At 53.5% G+C, this 14340-nt stretch overlaps 4 protein-coding genes across 4 annotated transcripts; 2 read left to right on the top strand and 2 right to left on the bottom strand.

Moving 5' to 3' along the window:
- Nucleotides 1-1588: 1588 nt before the first annotated feature.
- LY6G6F (lymphocyte antigen 6 family member G6F) lies at nt 1589-4155 on the top strand (the record flags this gene model as incomplete). Its single annotated transcript, XM_082847352.1, has 5 exons — nt 1589-1646; nt 2152-2481; nt 2566-2829; nt 3788-3943; nt 4085-4155. 5 exons carry the CDS (start codon nt 1589-1591, stop codon nt 4153-4155), a joined length of 879 nt encoding a protein of 292 aa, XP_082703478.1.
- Nucleotides 4156-6103: 1948 nt separating this feature from the next.
- On the bottom strand, nt 6104-7721 carry LOC309967655 (lymphocyte antigen 6G6e-like; the record flags this gene model as incomplete). Its single annotated transcript, XM_082848423.1, has 4 exons — nt 6104-6115; nt 6268-6492; nt 6593-6726; nt 7688-7721. The coding sequence occupies 4 exons, from the start codon at nt 7719-7721 to the stop codon at nt 6104-6106; spliced, it is 405 nt and encodes a 134-aa protein (XP_082704549.1).
- Nucleotides 7722-8755: 1034 nt separating this feature from the next.
- LY6G6D (lymphocyte antigen 6 family member G6D) lies at nt 8756-10457 on the top strand (the record flags this gene model as incomplete). Its single annotated transcript, XM_082847353.1, has 3 exons — nt 8756-8810; nt 8909-9055; nt 10234-10457. The coding sequence occupies 3 exons, from the start codon at nt 8756-8758 to the stop codon at nt 10455-10457; spliced, it is 426 nt and encodes a 141-aa protein (XP_082703479.1).
- Nucleotides 10458-11339: 882 nt separating this feature from the next.
- On the bottom strand, nt 11340-14063 carry LY6G6C (lymphocyte antigen 6 family member G6C). Its single transcript, XM_082848921.1, has 3 exons — nt 13941-14063; nt 12449-12559; nt 11340-11994 (listed from the first exon to the last, which is right to left on the bottom strand). The coding sequence occupies exons 1-3, from the start codon at nt 13990-13992 to the stop codon at nt 11780-11782; spliced, it is 378 nt and encodes a 125-aa protein (XP_082705047.1). The 5' UTR covers nt 13993-14063; the 3' UTR covers nt 11340-11779.
- Nucleotides 14064-14340: the final 277 nt, after the last annotated feature.

Genomic DNA, 14340 nt, shown 5'->3' with positions numbered 1-14340 from the left:
TGTTTGTTTATTTTGGCCGCGCTGGGTCTTCATTGCAGCATGCAGGATCTTTAGTTGCAGCATGAGGACTCTTAGTTGCGGCATGCAGACTCTTAGTTGAAGCATGCAAACTCTTAGTTGTGGCATGCATGTGGGATCTAGTTTCCCGACCAGGGATCAAACCCAGGCCCCCTGCACCAGGAGTGCAGAGTTTTAACCACTGGACCACCAGGGAAGTCCCTGTTTTTCTCTTTCTGACTTACTTCCCTTAATATGATAACCTCTAGATCCATCCATGGGTAACCACTCTTTTAATCTCTAACCTCATAGATTACTTTTGTGTGTTTTTGCACTTTATGTAAATGAATCATACAGTACGTGCCCTTTGTTTCTGGCTTCTTTACTCTCATCATGTTTGTGGGATTCAACCTTGTTGCATGTCATTGTGGTTTGTTCATTCTAATTGCTATCGAGTGTTCCGTTATGTGAATATACCACAGTTTATTTAGCCAATATACAGTTGTACATTAGATATAGTCTTTGGTATGCATGAAATAGTTCATCAAAAACAATTTTTAAAAAATAGCCTTTAGAGATAAATAACACATTGGGACTTCCCTGGTGGCACAGTGGTTAAGAATCCGCCTGCCAACACAGGGGACACAGGTTCGATCCCTCGTCTGGGAAGATCCCATGTGCCGCGGAGCAACTAAGCCCGTACGCCACAACTACTGAAGCCCGCACACCTAGATCCTGTGCTCGGCAAGAAGAGAAGCCACTGCAATGAGAAGCCTGCGCACTGCAACGAAGAGTAGCCCCCGCTTGCCGCAACTAGAGAAAGCCCGCGCTTAGCAACGAAGACCCAGAGCAGCCAAAAATAAAAATTAATTAATTAATTAATTTAAAAAATAAAGAAATGCTTTACCAGGAGCCTTTTTTTAAAAAAAAATAAATAACACATTCAAAACTATTAGAGCAATATGAAGAGCTGCCTTAAGAGAGTCCTTCCTGAGGCAAAGGGATGAATCAGTGAATTCTCCAGGCCCCTGCTATCCTTCTCCTTGAGTAATAACTTAATATACTCATCAGGGGCTCAGAAGAAGTCTGTGATGTGCCAGGCAGCCACAGAGAAAGTCATTCTAAGTCCTTTAGGGAGTACTGACTGGATGTGCAGTCTTGCGCTGGGTTCCCTGGAAACCAATATGAAGACTCAGCTTCTTCCCTCATGGCTGGTGTCTCTTGGGCTGGAGGAGAGAACATGGAATGTACTTCCAGACTGATGGGAGGTGGACAGCCGTGACCCCTTCTGCACAGGCTTCTTCTTAGTGCATAGAGTCTTTGTTCTGAGTCCTTCAGCTGGTGTGGAGTCTGAAGGGTGAAGAGGTCATCTTTGGAGTGGCCTGAACTTGGTCTTCTCCCTCTTGGCACAGAAAGGTGGTTGTCACTTTTTCCCCCATTAGACATGCAGCTGGGCTTTATCTCCCCAGCATTCCCATCCCCTTCAAAGGCCCATGTCACTCCAGACTAGGGAGTATGGGCCTTTATCTGGGCTCTGTTTCCTCCCTGGGGATAGCAGGTCCCAGGCAAGAGAACTTGGTAAGCTCTCCCCATGGCTGACTTATTCCTCCTCCTTCTGTGCCTACATGGGCTCCCCCAGGCCGCTGCAGGTAAGGAGCAGGAGTTGAGGGGTCCTTCACCTATCCACAGGGTTGGGAGGGACTGCCGCTGTTTCTCCTTAGGGGCCTGGGGAAGGCATCTGTCTCAAGAAGATAGATTTACCCCAGTTGACCTCCCCCTGCCTCTAATACTGGGAAAGATCCAGAGTCAGCGAGGGTCCAGGTCAGGTACAGTTTCCTTTAGAAAATAAGAAGGGACAAGTAAATGCTCATCCAGAAGAGGAGAAACAAAAGGGAGGGGGATGGGCATTTGTCAACTGTTCCAGCCTTTTCCCTCTTGCCCTCAGATTCCCTCACTTGCCAGCAGAGGTGGGGAAAGCCCCACCCTCTTCTCTCCACCTTACTTTTTTGTTGCTGTCACTCGAGAAAAGTGCTCACAGTCAGGCCCAGTGCTGGGGGGGACCCCAGAAGGGGAAGAAGCCAGGGGTAGGAGGTTGACGGGTGGGGTTGTTGACCTGATGGAGGTCTCTGGTCTCACACAGCCCCCTCCCCACAGACAACATCCAGGCCATCTATGTGGCATTGGGGGAGGCAATGGAGCTGCCATGTCCTTCACCACCCACCCTGGATGGAGACGAATTCCTGTCCTGGTTCCGCAGTCCTGCAACAGGCTCCTCAACTGCTTTAGTGGCCCACGTCCAAGTAGCCAGGCCAGCCCCAGACCCTGGGAAGACTGGAAGGGAATCCAGGCTCAAACTCCTGGGAAACAACTCTCTGTGGCTGGAAGGGTCCAAGGAGGGAGACGCTGGGCGGTACTGGTGCTCCGTGCTGGGTCACCGCCACAAGTACCAGAACTGGAGGGTGTATGATGTCTCCGTGCTCAGAGGTGAGTGGGGAGCATGCAGACCAGGGGCCACTGGGAAGCAGGGAAGCCCAGACAAAGAACTGAGGAGTCCCTCTCTCCCTCCAGGATCCCAGTTCTCTGCGAGGGCTGCAGATGGATCCCCCTGCTCTATCCTCCTGTGCTCTGTGGTCCCCACCAGACGCCTGGACTCTGTGACCTGGCTGGAGGGGAAGGGTCCTGTGAGGGGGCGTGTGCAGTCCTTCTGGGGTGATGGAGCTGCCCTGCTCTTGGTGTGTCCTGGGGAGGGGCTTGCTGAGCCCAGGGGACGTAGACCAAGAAACATCCGCTGCCTCATGCCTCAGAACAAAGGGGTCAGCTTTAGCCTGGCAGGTAAACTGATGGACACTAAGGGAAGGGATGTTGCCTCCGACACATCCCGCACTGCTAGCTAGGGGAGGGGGCGAATCTGTTATTGGCTGTTTTTATCCTCCGCTGCCTGGAGGAGGAGGGCTTTTTTCTCACTGACTGAATCTGTAACAGAGAAGGGGGCTGGTTAAGCCAACTTTCTGATGGAATAGACCATCAGTCAAGAGGGAGAAGAGGAATTCTGGTGGAATATACCTTTGTTTAGAAATAGGATAATCTATGACCTTTGTGGAATATCCCTTAGCAGTGAGGAAGAAGGTAAGAATTATTGCTGGGGCGGTTGTCTTTTGAAGAAAGGATATATGCACTGATGTTATAATGGCCCATTGATGGTGGAGGCAGAAGGAGAAAAAATATATAATTGTTTTACAATAAAAAGTCCATTATACAGAGAAGGAATGCTATTGGATGTAGAACAACCCATTTACAAGGCAGGAGGGAGGAGCAAATGACCGTTATTTTCGTAAGCAGAGGCCAACTAACAGGCAGTGACTGGGTTTTATTTCCCTCTACATCCTCACACCTAATCTGGGGTCTGGCATGTGGTGGGCACTCAGCAAATACCTGTGGAGTGGATGAATGGAAGAATGAATAAACAGAAGGCATTTTCTTTTTTTCTTAAAAGGGTGGATTACTGTGAAGGGCTTGAGGAAAAAATCCCAGTTATGGCTGGTGGTCCACCCTGGAGTTAGCCATCCATGTGTAGCCAGGGGGGCATCACCACTCTCTGTCAATGTTGGTTTATGGGATCAGGGTGAGAGGCCTGGAAACAGGCAAAATGGGGCTGTGGATACTGGGGGCAAGGAAGCCTTCTTTTGGAAGAGCCCAGCAGACTATGCGGGAAAGCCTTTCTTTGGGGCACGAGGGACAGAGCCCCCTCCCTGCCTCCCTCCTCATCCCTCTCGTCTTGCCCTTACCGCAGCCTCCATGGATGCCTCCCCTGCCCTCTGTGCCCCTTCCACAGAGTGGGGTGCACCCTGGATCCTGATGCTGCTGCTCACAGTGGGCCAGGGGTTCACCATCGTGGTCCTCAGCATCATGCTCTGGAGGCGGAGGGTCCAGGGGACTAAGCACAGAGGTGAGTCTCTCCTTCCCAGAGGCGTGGGCTCATATCTTGCCTCTATACCCTGTCTTCTCTAGGGGAGGAGGGGGGTAAGGAATATAGCTCTGAGTCATCTGTGACTTCTCTGCCACACCTCATATGGCTCTTTCTCCCCAGATGCCTCGTTTCCTCAGTTCAAACCCGAGATCCAGGTCTATGAGAACATCCATTTGGCCCATCTCAGGTGAGGAACAACTAGGGGGCAGAGGCTTAAATCCCAGAGGAGACTGAGGTTGGGGTGGGGATGGGATGCTGGTTCCTGAGGACGTGGAGAATAGAAGTATCCTTAATGTCTTTCCGCTTTGCAAAACCCACAGCCCACCTGCCCCTAAGACCAGGTGATCTCGACGACATCTGCTGGGAAGTGTGACCTGCTGTCTCCCTGGCCATCTGGCACCTGAAAGATTCCCGAAAACCTTGGCAAGGGGGCAGGGGCTGGGAGTGCTACTTCACAGTCCAGCTGGTCTCCAGCAGCCAAGCTTTCTGTGTGTGTGTGTGTGTGTGTGTGTGTGTGTGAAGGGGCTGGGGGCTGAAGGAAAGGAGAAGCATTATTCTGTGATGTCACCTATGAAAAGTGTGGTTTCCTGTCTCACAGAAGCCAGTGGAGGGGTGGCCCTGAGCCTGCAGTACCATGGGGTTGAGGGGAGCTTGGGGTAGCTGGAAGGGGTTGAGGAGGAGTGGGGATGAAGAAAAGAGACAGAGGAATCCAGAGACTTGAGCAGTGGTGGAGAATCAGTTATGGGGGAACCAAAGGACAAATGGGGGAACCTGAAGAAGAGAGAAGGGAAGAGGCCCAAGTCAGGGTAAAGGGAAAGAGATGGAGAGAGAGAGAGAACAAATAGAAGTACAAAGTGGGAGGGCTGAGGGACAGAGAGAATGGAAAGAAGACTCAACTTGCCTCTAAATTAAGCCAGATCCCCACCCCTGTCTCATCCTCGCAAAGAAAAGAAATTGAGAGAGAAGCACCTCTAATCAGACCCCAGACTTCCTCAGATGGAAGTGGAGGGAACTGAGTCAGGATGGGGGTATCTGTGCCCCCCCTTATCCTAGGCGCTCCACTGTGGCATCCAGAGCAGGGAGCAGCTTACCACCCTGACATCCTGGGGGCCCCTGGGCAGGAGTGTCCACCGTGCTGGGTGGGCGAATTCCCTGGTGGGCTGAGTAATTGGGCCCTGCGTGCTTGGCTGTCAGTGAACCAGGACAAGTCTGGGCTGGTGAAGCGGGGGAGGGCACCGGTGCTCCCAGCTCCTAGCCTCACGCAGAAATGAGCTGGTCTCCCGGCCACACCCTCACCACTCCACCAGGGGCCCCTCTGTGTGTCTACTCAAGCTTAGGCTTCACTGGAGAAAAGCTTTCTCAGAAGTCTTACCTAAAGCCTTCACGCTGCAGTGGCTTAAGCTAAGTTAACGGCAAGAAGGAGGATATCAATGACAGATGGAGGGTGATGTGAAAGTTGTGGTTCACGTGCCAGCACCCCAGCCCAACCCACCAAGCAGCTATAGTTTGCTGTTAGAGCACATGTGTGTGTGCGCGCGCGTGCACACACACACACACACACACACACACACACACACACACAGAGACATGGAGCAGTGTTACTGAACTCCCAGATAGTACTTTTTTTTTTTTTTTTCGGTACGCGGGCCTCTCACTGTTGTGGCCTCTCCTGTTGCGGAGAACAGGCTCCGGACGCACAGGCTCAGCGGCCATGGCTCACGGGCCCAGCCGCTCCGCGGCATGTGGGATCTTCCCAGACCAGGGCACGAACCCGTGTCCCCTGCATCGGCAGGCGGACTCTCAACCGCTGCCTCACCAAGGAACCAGAGTCCAGCAGGCGGACTCTCAACCACTGCGCCCCAGATAGCACTTTTATTATATTTACTCTTCATAGTTCCCCAAGCCCTCCTTCCTGACCTACGAAATTAATCTCTCCTAGCAGGACCCTCATCCTCATCACACCTGGTGCCCCTTCGATCCCCTTGCCTGGGACCCACAGCTCTGTCAAACGCCTGCCTTGCCAGAGAGCTGGGGCTGAGAGAATGCATCAGCCACAGACATTTAGAAAAGACCAGAGATTTAGAACAGGTGTTCTGTATGAGGCTGGGCTCCGGGTAGGTGCCTCTGGGCAGGAAGAGGCTAGAGCAGTGCCTGTAGGAATCGGGTTTGGGGAGGGGTCCGTGAAGGTGCTGGGCCCAAGGGGTGTGAGGTCTCTGTACAAGATCAGGTTCTTGGGCAGATCTCAGAAGTGTCTGTGCAGGTGTTTCCAGGGCCATGGCGATAGTGGAAGAGCCTTGGGTTGCAGGCTGGTGGAGGAGGTGGGCTCCCCAGGTGAAGCTGGCCACGAGGATGAGCAGGGCGATAAGGAGGAGCCTGGGGAGTCGATGCGGCATGGTGGCTGCATCGCACAGGTCCTGCTCGCAGCGGTGGTGCCGAGGAGTGTAGGAGAGTGACCGGTAGGTGGCATGGCCCTGCAGAGAGCGCCGGGTCCTTGGGAGGCAGGCTTTCCACTCGATGACCTCACTGTTCTATGGGACAAAGAGGGGATGCTGAGGCAGGGCAGGAAGGAGGCAAGGGCCAGGAGGCCACAGGAAAGGCAGGACGGATGGTGGTGGGGAAGGCCTAGGGAGTCCTCCCTGAGGTACCAATACTGATGCCACAAACTTCATCATCCTGACGCTCGGTAGGAACAGGGTAGCAGGGTTTGGCGAAGTTGCAGGTGTAACAGTGGAGCCGTCTCCGGGCAGGGGAAGTGGCGAGACCTGTGGGGTCGGTGGAGATCAGGCAGGGAGGAGAGGCAAACAGGACAGGTGAGAGGCTGAGCCCAGATTTGAGAACGGGATGCACAGACAGAGGTGATACACAAAGTGGGGAGAGAGGAGCAGTGACATGGAGGGAAAAATAGACAGAAATAGAAAAGGAGACACAGAGAAGGGAGGGGGGATAATACAGGAAAAGGAAACGACGCAGAGGCACGAGGGATACAGGGAGTGTGAGAGCCACACAGACATGAACAGAAGCCAAGAGAATCAGAGATGAGCACAGAGAATGACACAAAAAACCAGGCCGGGACGGGGAGGGGTTGCCAGTGAAGAAGTTAAGCAGATGGTGCTAAGTCAGATGAGAAAATAGGAATTAACATTGACCAAGGGGCCCAGCAAAGAAACAGGAGGTGAGATAAGGGTCAGGGGAGACAGAGGCTTGTCAAAGATGCCACAGGAAAGAGACAGTTATTCTCAAATGCCTTTGAAAGGAAATTTTTCTTGCTCGACCTCATCAGGCTGTCCTGAGACCATTCCCAGTAGCTTTTCTTTCCAAAACCCCTACAACTCCCTCCTTGGCATTTCTCAGCACCCTCTCCGCCACCCCCCACCCCCAGACCTCAGGCTCCTCCACAAGCCCCTGCCAGCACCACCACCCCACCCTGCGCCCAGCCCCCAAGGATTCCCCAGCCCACCCTTATCCAGTGCCCCACCGAGGAACAGAATGCAGAGGAAGATGCTGGAGGTGTCCCTGGCTGGACCCGGGGCTCAGGAGTCTGGGAGAATGTGATCTGCACCCAGAGATCCTAGAGTTGGAGAGATGGAGCATCTGAGTGAGACAGGGAGGGAGCAGTAAACAAGCACACCTAGGGAGTGAATCTGAGGGTGGGGGACCAGATTTGGCAGACTGACATAGCAGGGACCCTGTTCTCACAATTCTCACATCCTCCCTGCCTCCTACTAGAGCCTGCTCTTGCCGTAAGGGTGTTCTCCATTCCCGCAGCGTTGGTCTGTTACTCTTAGCTGCGTCTGTCGCTCCTGAACCGATGTCTGTCAGCGTCTGTCACTTCCCCTCCTACTCCTTTCCCTCCCTCCCCTTGTCTCAAGCTGTTCTTTGCTCTCTCATCTCCTTGTTTTTGTTTCTCTGTCTTTTGTCCTTCTGTGCATTTAAGTCTGTCAAGGTCACTCTCCTTGACCTTGAGCCCCGGGCCCGGAGTTGGCGAGCGGTGTTTGAGTGTGGGCTCAACAATCCCCCACCCACCGGCCCACACACAGAGCCCAGCTGCAGCTGCATAAGGGAGGACGCCGCCCAGCTTCCCATTCCTTTGATCCCCCCAAGCCTCAACATTCTTACCCCGTAATTATCTCTCCCAGCCTTACTGCATTAGAGGAAAGAATCATGGGTGCGGCCCAGAGGGACTGATGTGTTTCCACTGGTGCAGGGATGAGGGTCAGAAAGACCAGGAAGGAAGGCAACGATAAGATTTGGGGAATCTATTTAATGTTGGGCTTAATAGAAGAACTAGAAGATGGCTGGGTTTTCACATCTGCTTCTGCATTCAACCTGTTGGGATTTGTTGTTTTGATTGAAGTATCTGAAGAAAATCTGACAGATATGTAGTTGGAAGAGGAAGACGGTGGAGGACCCTCTAAAAGGGCCTTAGGGACCCGCAGGAGGTCTGGGGCCACCGTTTTAGAATTGTTCCTGAGATGGAAGAGTTTGGGGATGCCAGAGGTTGCTGAGAGCTCTTTCTCCTGTGGGGGCCCCTCCCTGTCCCCACTGGGGCCCCGGTGGCTGCTGGAGGAGTCTCTTTCCTCCCTTTTTATTGCCCTATAAAGCCCAAGGCAAGCACAACTGGAGAAAGCCCGCGCGCAGCAACGAAGACCCAGTGCAGCCAAAAATAAATAAATAAAATAAATAAAATTTTTTTAAAAAAAGCCCAAGGCAAGGGGGATAAAAGGCTGGCAGAGCGAGGCCAGGGAGGCGGGTGGGCGGGAGGGAGAGGCGCTACAGACACAGGCAGACACAATGAACCCCCTGTTTGCTGGGATCCCGCTCAGCGCCCTGCTGTGGGCTGCCTTGGGTAAGGAGGCAGCCAAGGCGCCTGTCACAAAGGCCCGTCGCCCTGTGCCAGCCGCCCCCCACCCCCGCCCAGTTCCAGCACCTCTTCTCTCCTGCCAGGAAACCGCAAGCGGTGCTATGACTGCGGTGGAGGCCCCAGTGGCTCCTGCAAAGAGACCGTGACCACTTGCGGCCAGGGCAAAGGCTGCGGCTTCCTGGAGGGCAAACCCCAACCAGACCTGAGACAGACCAAGCCATCTGGAAACCGTGAGTCCTCCGTTTGTCCCCCTGCCTCCAGCCCCTACTACTTCAGTCCTTCTGGCTTCCAGAACCTTCCAGGCTCAGTCTGGCTCTGGGCAGATGGTGCCGCTGTCAGAGTGGAGCGGTCTGTAGCCCCTTCTGGCTCCTGGCACTGAGCCCCTGGAAGCCCGCTGTCTGTGTGGCCCCACCCCCTCCTCTTTACCCTCCAGAAAGACTCTCAGAGGCCCATTCACTCACAAATGGGTGAAAAGCTCCCTTGAAGGCAGGGACCAAAACATTCAGCCAAACTTCAACTTGCAGGCATCAGCTAAGGACCAGGGAGGTATGTGTGTGTGTGTATTCTAATTTTTTTTGTTTCTAAATAATTTTAGGTTGACAGAAAAGTTAATTTTATTAGAAAAATAGTACAGATCAGTACTGTATAGCCTCACCCAGTTTCCTCTAATGTTAATGTCTTATATAACCATAGTACAATTAGCAAAATCAGAAAATAACACCGGTACAGTACAACTAACTAACCTACAGACCTTACTCAATTTAGCCAGTCGTCCCACTGATGTCCTTTCTCTGATCCAGGACCCACACCAGGATCCTACATTGCCTTTAGCTCTCCTGTCTTCTTAGTTGTCCCCACTCTGGGACAGTTCTGAGTCTTCCTTTGATTCCATGATCTTGACATTTTTGAAGAGTCCTGATGAGTTATTTTATAGAACGTCCCGCAATTTGGATTACCTGATATTTTCTCATGATTAGACTGAGGTCGTGAGCTTTTGGCAAGAAGTGATGTTGGCCCCTTTCAGTGCATCCCATCAGGGATTCACTTGGTTTCAGGGAGGTGTTTTTTTTGTTGTTGTTGTTGTTTTTTTGCGGTACATGGGCCTCTCACTGCCGTGGTCTTTCCCGTTGCGGAGCACAGGCTCCGGACATGCAGGCTCAGCGGCCGTGGCTCACGGGCCCAGCTGCTCTGCGGCATGTGGTATCTTCCCGGACCGGGGCACGAACCCACGTCCCCTGCATCGGCAGGCGGACTCTCAACCACTGTGCCACCAGGGAAGCCCGACAGGGAGGTGTTTTTTGAGGGGGCAGAGGATCCCTTTGGGCTCCTTGGAATCACATCTGCTCTGCCCCAGAAGGCAAGTCCTCAAGCCAGGAGTCCAACAGCCCAATCTCCTTCTCTCTCTCAGCCTCAGTGACCTTGATTCATCACCATGCAGCCTGCGTGGCGGCCCATCATTGCAGTCGAGTGGAAACAGAGGTGGTGGGAGACGTGACTTATATGACCCACAGGGACTGCTGCGTCTGCGACCTGTGCAACAGTGCTGTGGCGAGCACTGCAGCCCCCGCGTGCATCGTGGCTGCGGGGGTCACCGCCCTAACCTGGCTCTTGCCAGGACTGTGGAGAGGGTAGTGGGAGTAGGGGAAGACAAGGGAGCAAGGGAGCAAGGGAACAAAGGGGATCTGAGGTGAGAAGATAAACACTCCTCTGTGAGCCATTAAAATCTACCGACCACTCTAGAGCTGACTGGAAAATTCCATCTTTTGTTGATGGGAGGGCTGATGGAGTAATGTGGGGGCAACCAGGCTCTAGTTTAGGGGTTATCAAGGATCAGTGGACTTAGTTGCAATGGTGCACTGCTTAACCAACTAAACCCCAAAGGACAATGGAGAATCTGCCCTATGTGACTCCTGCACCCTGTTGCTAGGGAGAATCTTCCTTAGCAACGAGGATCACTGAGGGGAGCAGGCTGTGGGCTGAGTGGGGGCCACCAGGAATCGATGAGCCTTGTTGTCTGGGCTTGTTCCCCTTCCCCGCATTTGCAACTTGGCTCCCAATATGACTACTTGGAATTGAGAAAGGAAATGTAAGCACTGTGATAGGAGGGTGGCTTGGTGCCCCACATACTGGGCCAGGTGAGGCCTCTGGATCTAACCTGAGGGACTGAGGCCTGGAAGAGGGTCCCAGGTCCCATCCCCATGCAACTCTCCTACCCTTTCTGAGGAGCCCTCAAGCCAGACTGCACCTCTTTCTTGGCAGTACGTCAGAGGTGTGGCCTCAATTTAAGGTAAATATTGCTTCTCCAAACACTGGGCCCTGTACGCCACCCCCCAGACACTGGAAGAGAGGATGGAAGCCTGCAAAACCTGTTTTTCCGTCTGCCCCAGCCCAGCGTCTGAGAGAAACTCCCTGAAGGGTTCTTGGGTGAGTGGTGAGTGTGAGGGCTGAGAGTGTTATTTCCTGGGAGGGCGCCTCTGACAATAGATCTTCTGATACACAATTGATCATATACAGACATTTATTACTCAAAATGGAAAGGGGTGAGCAAGAGGATGAGGTACGTATGGGAGCCAGGGTTTGGAGAATCAGCTCATACAGTGAGGTCATCAGGTCCTTCCTGGGAGCCTTCACTGGGGACAGGACAGAAACCCCATTTCAGGCCCAGATTCCAATCCCTCCTCACATAGGGCACAGGGGAGTTCAGGAGGCAAAGTGCGGAGCCCTTCTAGGAGACGATGGAGGATCTGGAGTGGTGTCAAGGGAAATGGAAAGAGACTCCAGAGAAGCAGAGTGGAGGGTGTGGGATGGAAGGATGGATCGGGGGACCACCGTCTAATTAAAGAAATGTGAAGGGTCTGCAGAAATGCTTTTCTGAGCAAAAGGAAGCAGAGGATACGAAGACACAAGAAGAGAGGCTAAGGCAGGTGGGAGGAGGGGCAGCCATGGAGTGAGTCTCAGTGCAACAGCCAGAGGCTAAGGCCAGCCAAGGAGGTAAGGAGGACAAGGGCCAGGGCCGGGGTGGGCCGAGGGGCTGGGTTATTGCAGTTGTCCTTGTTGCAGCAGGTGGTGTTATAGGTCAGGCCTAGCTTGTGGTTGGTTTGGTTGAAGGCCTCCCGACAGGGCTCTTCTGGTGTGCCACAGCGTAGGTTGGAGAAAACCCACATCTTCCCTGGGGTTAGGAGGGGGCAGTGGGGACAGTTAAGATGGGCACCTGGCATGCCTGTGTCCACCTCCCCACCCGTGCACCCCACCCAGGCTTCCTTCCTTCCCAACTCTGCCCTTGGTCTTCCCCTTCTGGATCTCTTCTCAGTCTAACCTTTCTCCTGCACTTCCTTACCCTGCCCCTCACCCCAATCCTGGTCCTATCACTTGCTGCCCATGAGGCTTTGGACCTGTTACTGTCTCTTTTTGAGGCTGTTTTCTCAGTATAATAATAGCACCCACACTTCATAGGGCTGTCATGAGCATTAATTGAAACAATCCTTGTAAAGACGTAGGATGGTGCCTGGCACGTAATAATCCTTGGCCAAATATTATCATTGCTGTAATTCTCTGTTCCACCTCAGCCCCAGCCATAGAGTCTCCCACTGGGCCCCTCTCCCCACTGAAGAAAGGAATGTTACCGAGGTACACATTTGTTGTCAGGCATTGCTGTCCTGGTTCCAGGTGGCAGGACTGCCGGTCCACACAGCCCAGCAAAGGGACCTTGTAGCAGGAGTAACAGCGAATGTCAGCTGGGAAGACACAAGTCGGGCTGAAGTGACGGAATGTCTGACTCACCTGGGGATGAGCCCAGCTGGTGGGCACGGTGGAGAAGAGCCAATCAAGTAGGTATTCTGACCTGTTTGTTCTGGTAGGGACAGAGAGGGTGAGTGATGCAGAAAAAATGCAAGTTGGGTGAGGGTGGAGTTGCTCTGTGAATGGCCCACACCCTAAATATCTTCCTTCACTCCACCCCATCTGGAGATGAGTCTAGAGATGCAGAGTTACCAACAATGGGGCTGGGGACAGATGAAATGTGAGAATACCACGGGGAAGGAATGGAGGTGGCGAGGGAGGAGATGAAGGAATTCAGAAGAGGTCACAGATGGAGTCTTGAAATAGGAAGAAACCTTAAAAGTAAAAATCATGGTGGTTACAACACTTGCAGAAATGGCTTGGAACTTGAGGCTGGCAAGAAAGCCACCTGGGGCCAGATTAGCAATGTATTCTTCACCTCCTGGGGCCGCCAAGAGCATGGGAAGAGGAACCAGACTTGAACTGAATCCTCCCACCCCAGTAGCTCTCTGACAGAAAGGAGAAGTATCTGGGAGACAGATCATCAGAATCCATCCGAGCACTTTGCCAAAATGGAGAGGATGGGTGCAGAGAGGCAGAAGGTGGCACCCCGAAAGTTTCTGCCGCGTCCGATTCAAGGTTTGAGGGACGGAAGGGTTCAGTCAGTGGGTGGAGGAGCCTGGTGACTGCACCTCAGTGAAACCCACCTCACCCTGGGGGTGAGCAACCTTGGCATTCCCTCCCTAGAAGCCCGGGAAATCTCCCTGGTTCCCTGGGAGGTTCTGAGAGGTCACTGGAGCCCTCCAGAAAGCTTGTGTTCCTGGAGGTATGCACCTCAGGGAGGAGCAGGGGGGCGATCTAGGAAAGGCCACTGCTCGAGGAGGGACTGAGCACAAAGTCCCTGATGGAGTAGATGGGAGGAGGGGTCGCAAAAGAAGCCCCAGACTGGTTGCCTAGATTTCTGGGAGGACGCCCTGGCTGAGTGCAGGTGGTGAGAGGAGAAAGCAGGTAAGCTGGATCCTGGAGAGTTCTGTATCAGCGTGGGGCTGGCAGGGGAACTGGATATCAGGGTTTCCAAGGAGTGGGGAACAGGGGACCTGGAACCCTGGGCAGGTTAGAAGAGTGCGTCTTGGAGGTGGGGAAGAGTCGGAAGATGGAGACACGGGTCCTTGAGAAACAGAGCAAGGACCCTGTCACAGCGGGGCACAGGAGAGCTGAGCCAGTTGGGTCTGGGGGCGCTTGGGCTCTTGAGTAACGGGTAGTGTAGGGCAGTGCCTGGGGCAGGGTGTAAAAGTCCTAACCAGGTGAACCAGGTCCTCGGGGCCCCCAGGTGCTCACCTGAGACCCAGCAGAGCAGAGAAGACAAGGTGATCAGCAGAAGGCCTTTCATGGTGAGGGTCCTGAGAACGGTAGCAACAGCAGCAGCTGACAGAGTAGAATTCCAGGGATCCTGCTCTGGGAGTTGAGTGGCCTTTTTGGAATTTATAGCCACAACAGTCCCGCCCTACCTGGCCTCTGGGGGCCCCTCCTTCCCCATTTAGGGACGGGCTAAGCGGGACCCAGTGGGGCAGTAGGGATGGGGATGGCAGAGAGAGGTGGGGAGGGTAGGTAGGTGCACTAGTGGCCAACTCCATTTTGGCTCTTGGTTTCAGTCCAAGACACACCCTCCTGGCCCCCAGGAGTAACATCCCTGTCTGCCCAGTCCTCTGAAGAAGTATCACCAAAGGCCCCTGTGATG

Source organism: Leucopleurus acutus (genome assembly GCF_964270905.1).
Source record: "Leucopleurus acutus genome assembly, chromosome: 10".
In the NCBI taxonomy this organism is placed as follows: Eukaryota; Metazoa; Chordata; class Mammalia; order Artiodactyla; family Delphinidae; genus Leucopleurus; species Leucopleurus acutus.
This window is presented reverse-complemented; position numbering and strand designations above follow the sequence as displayed.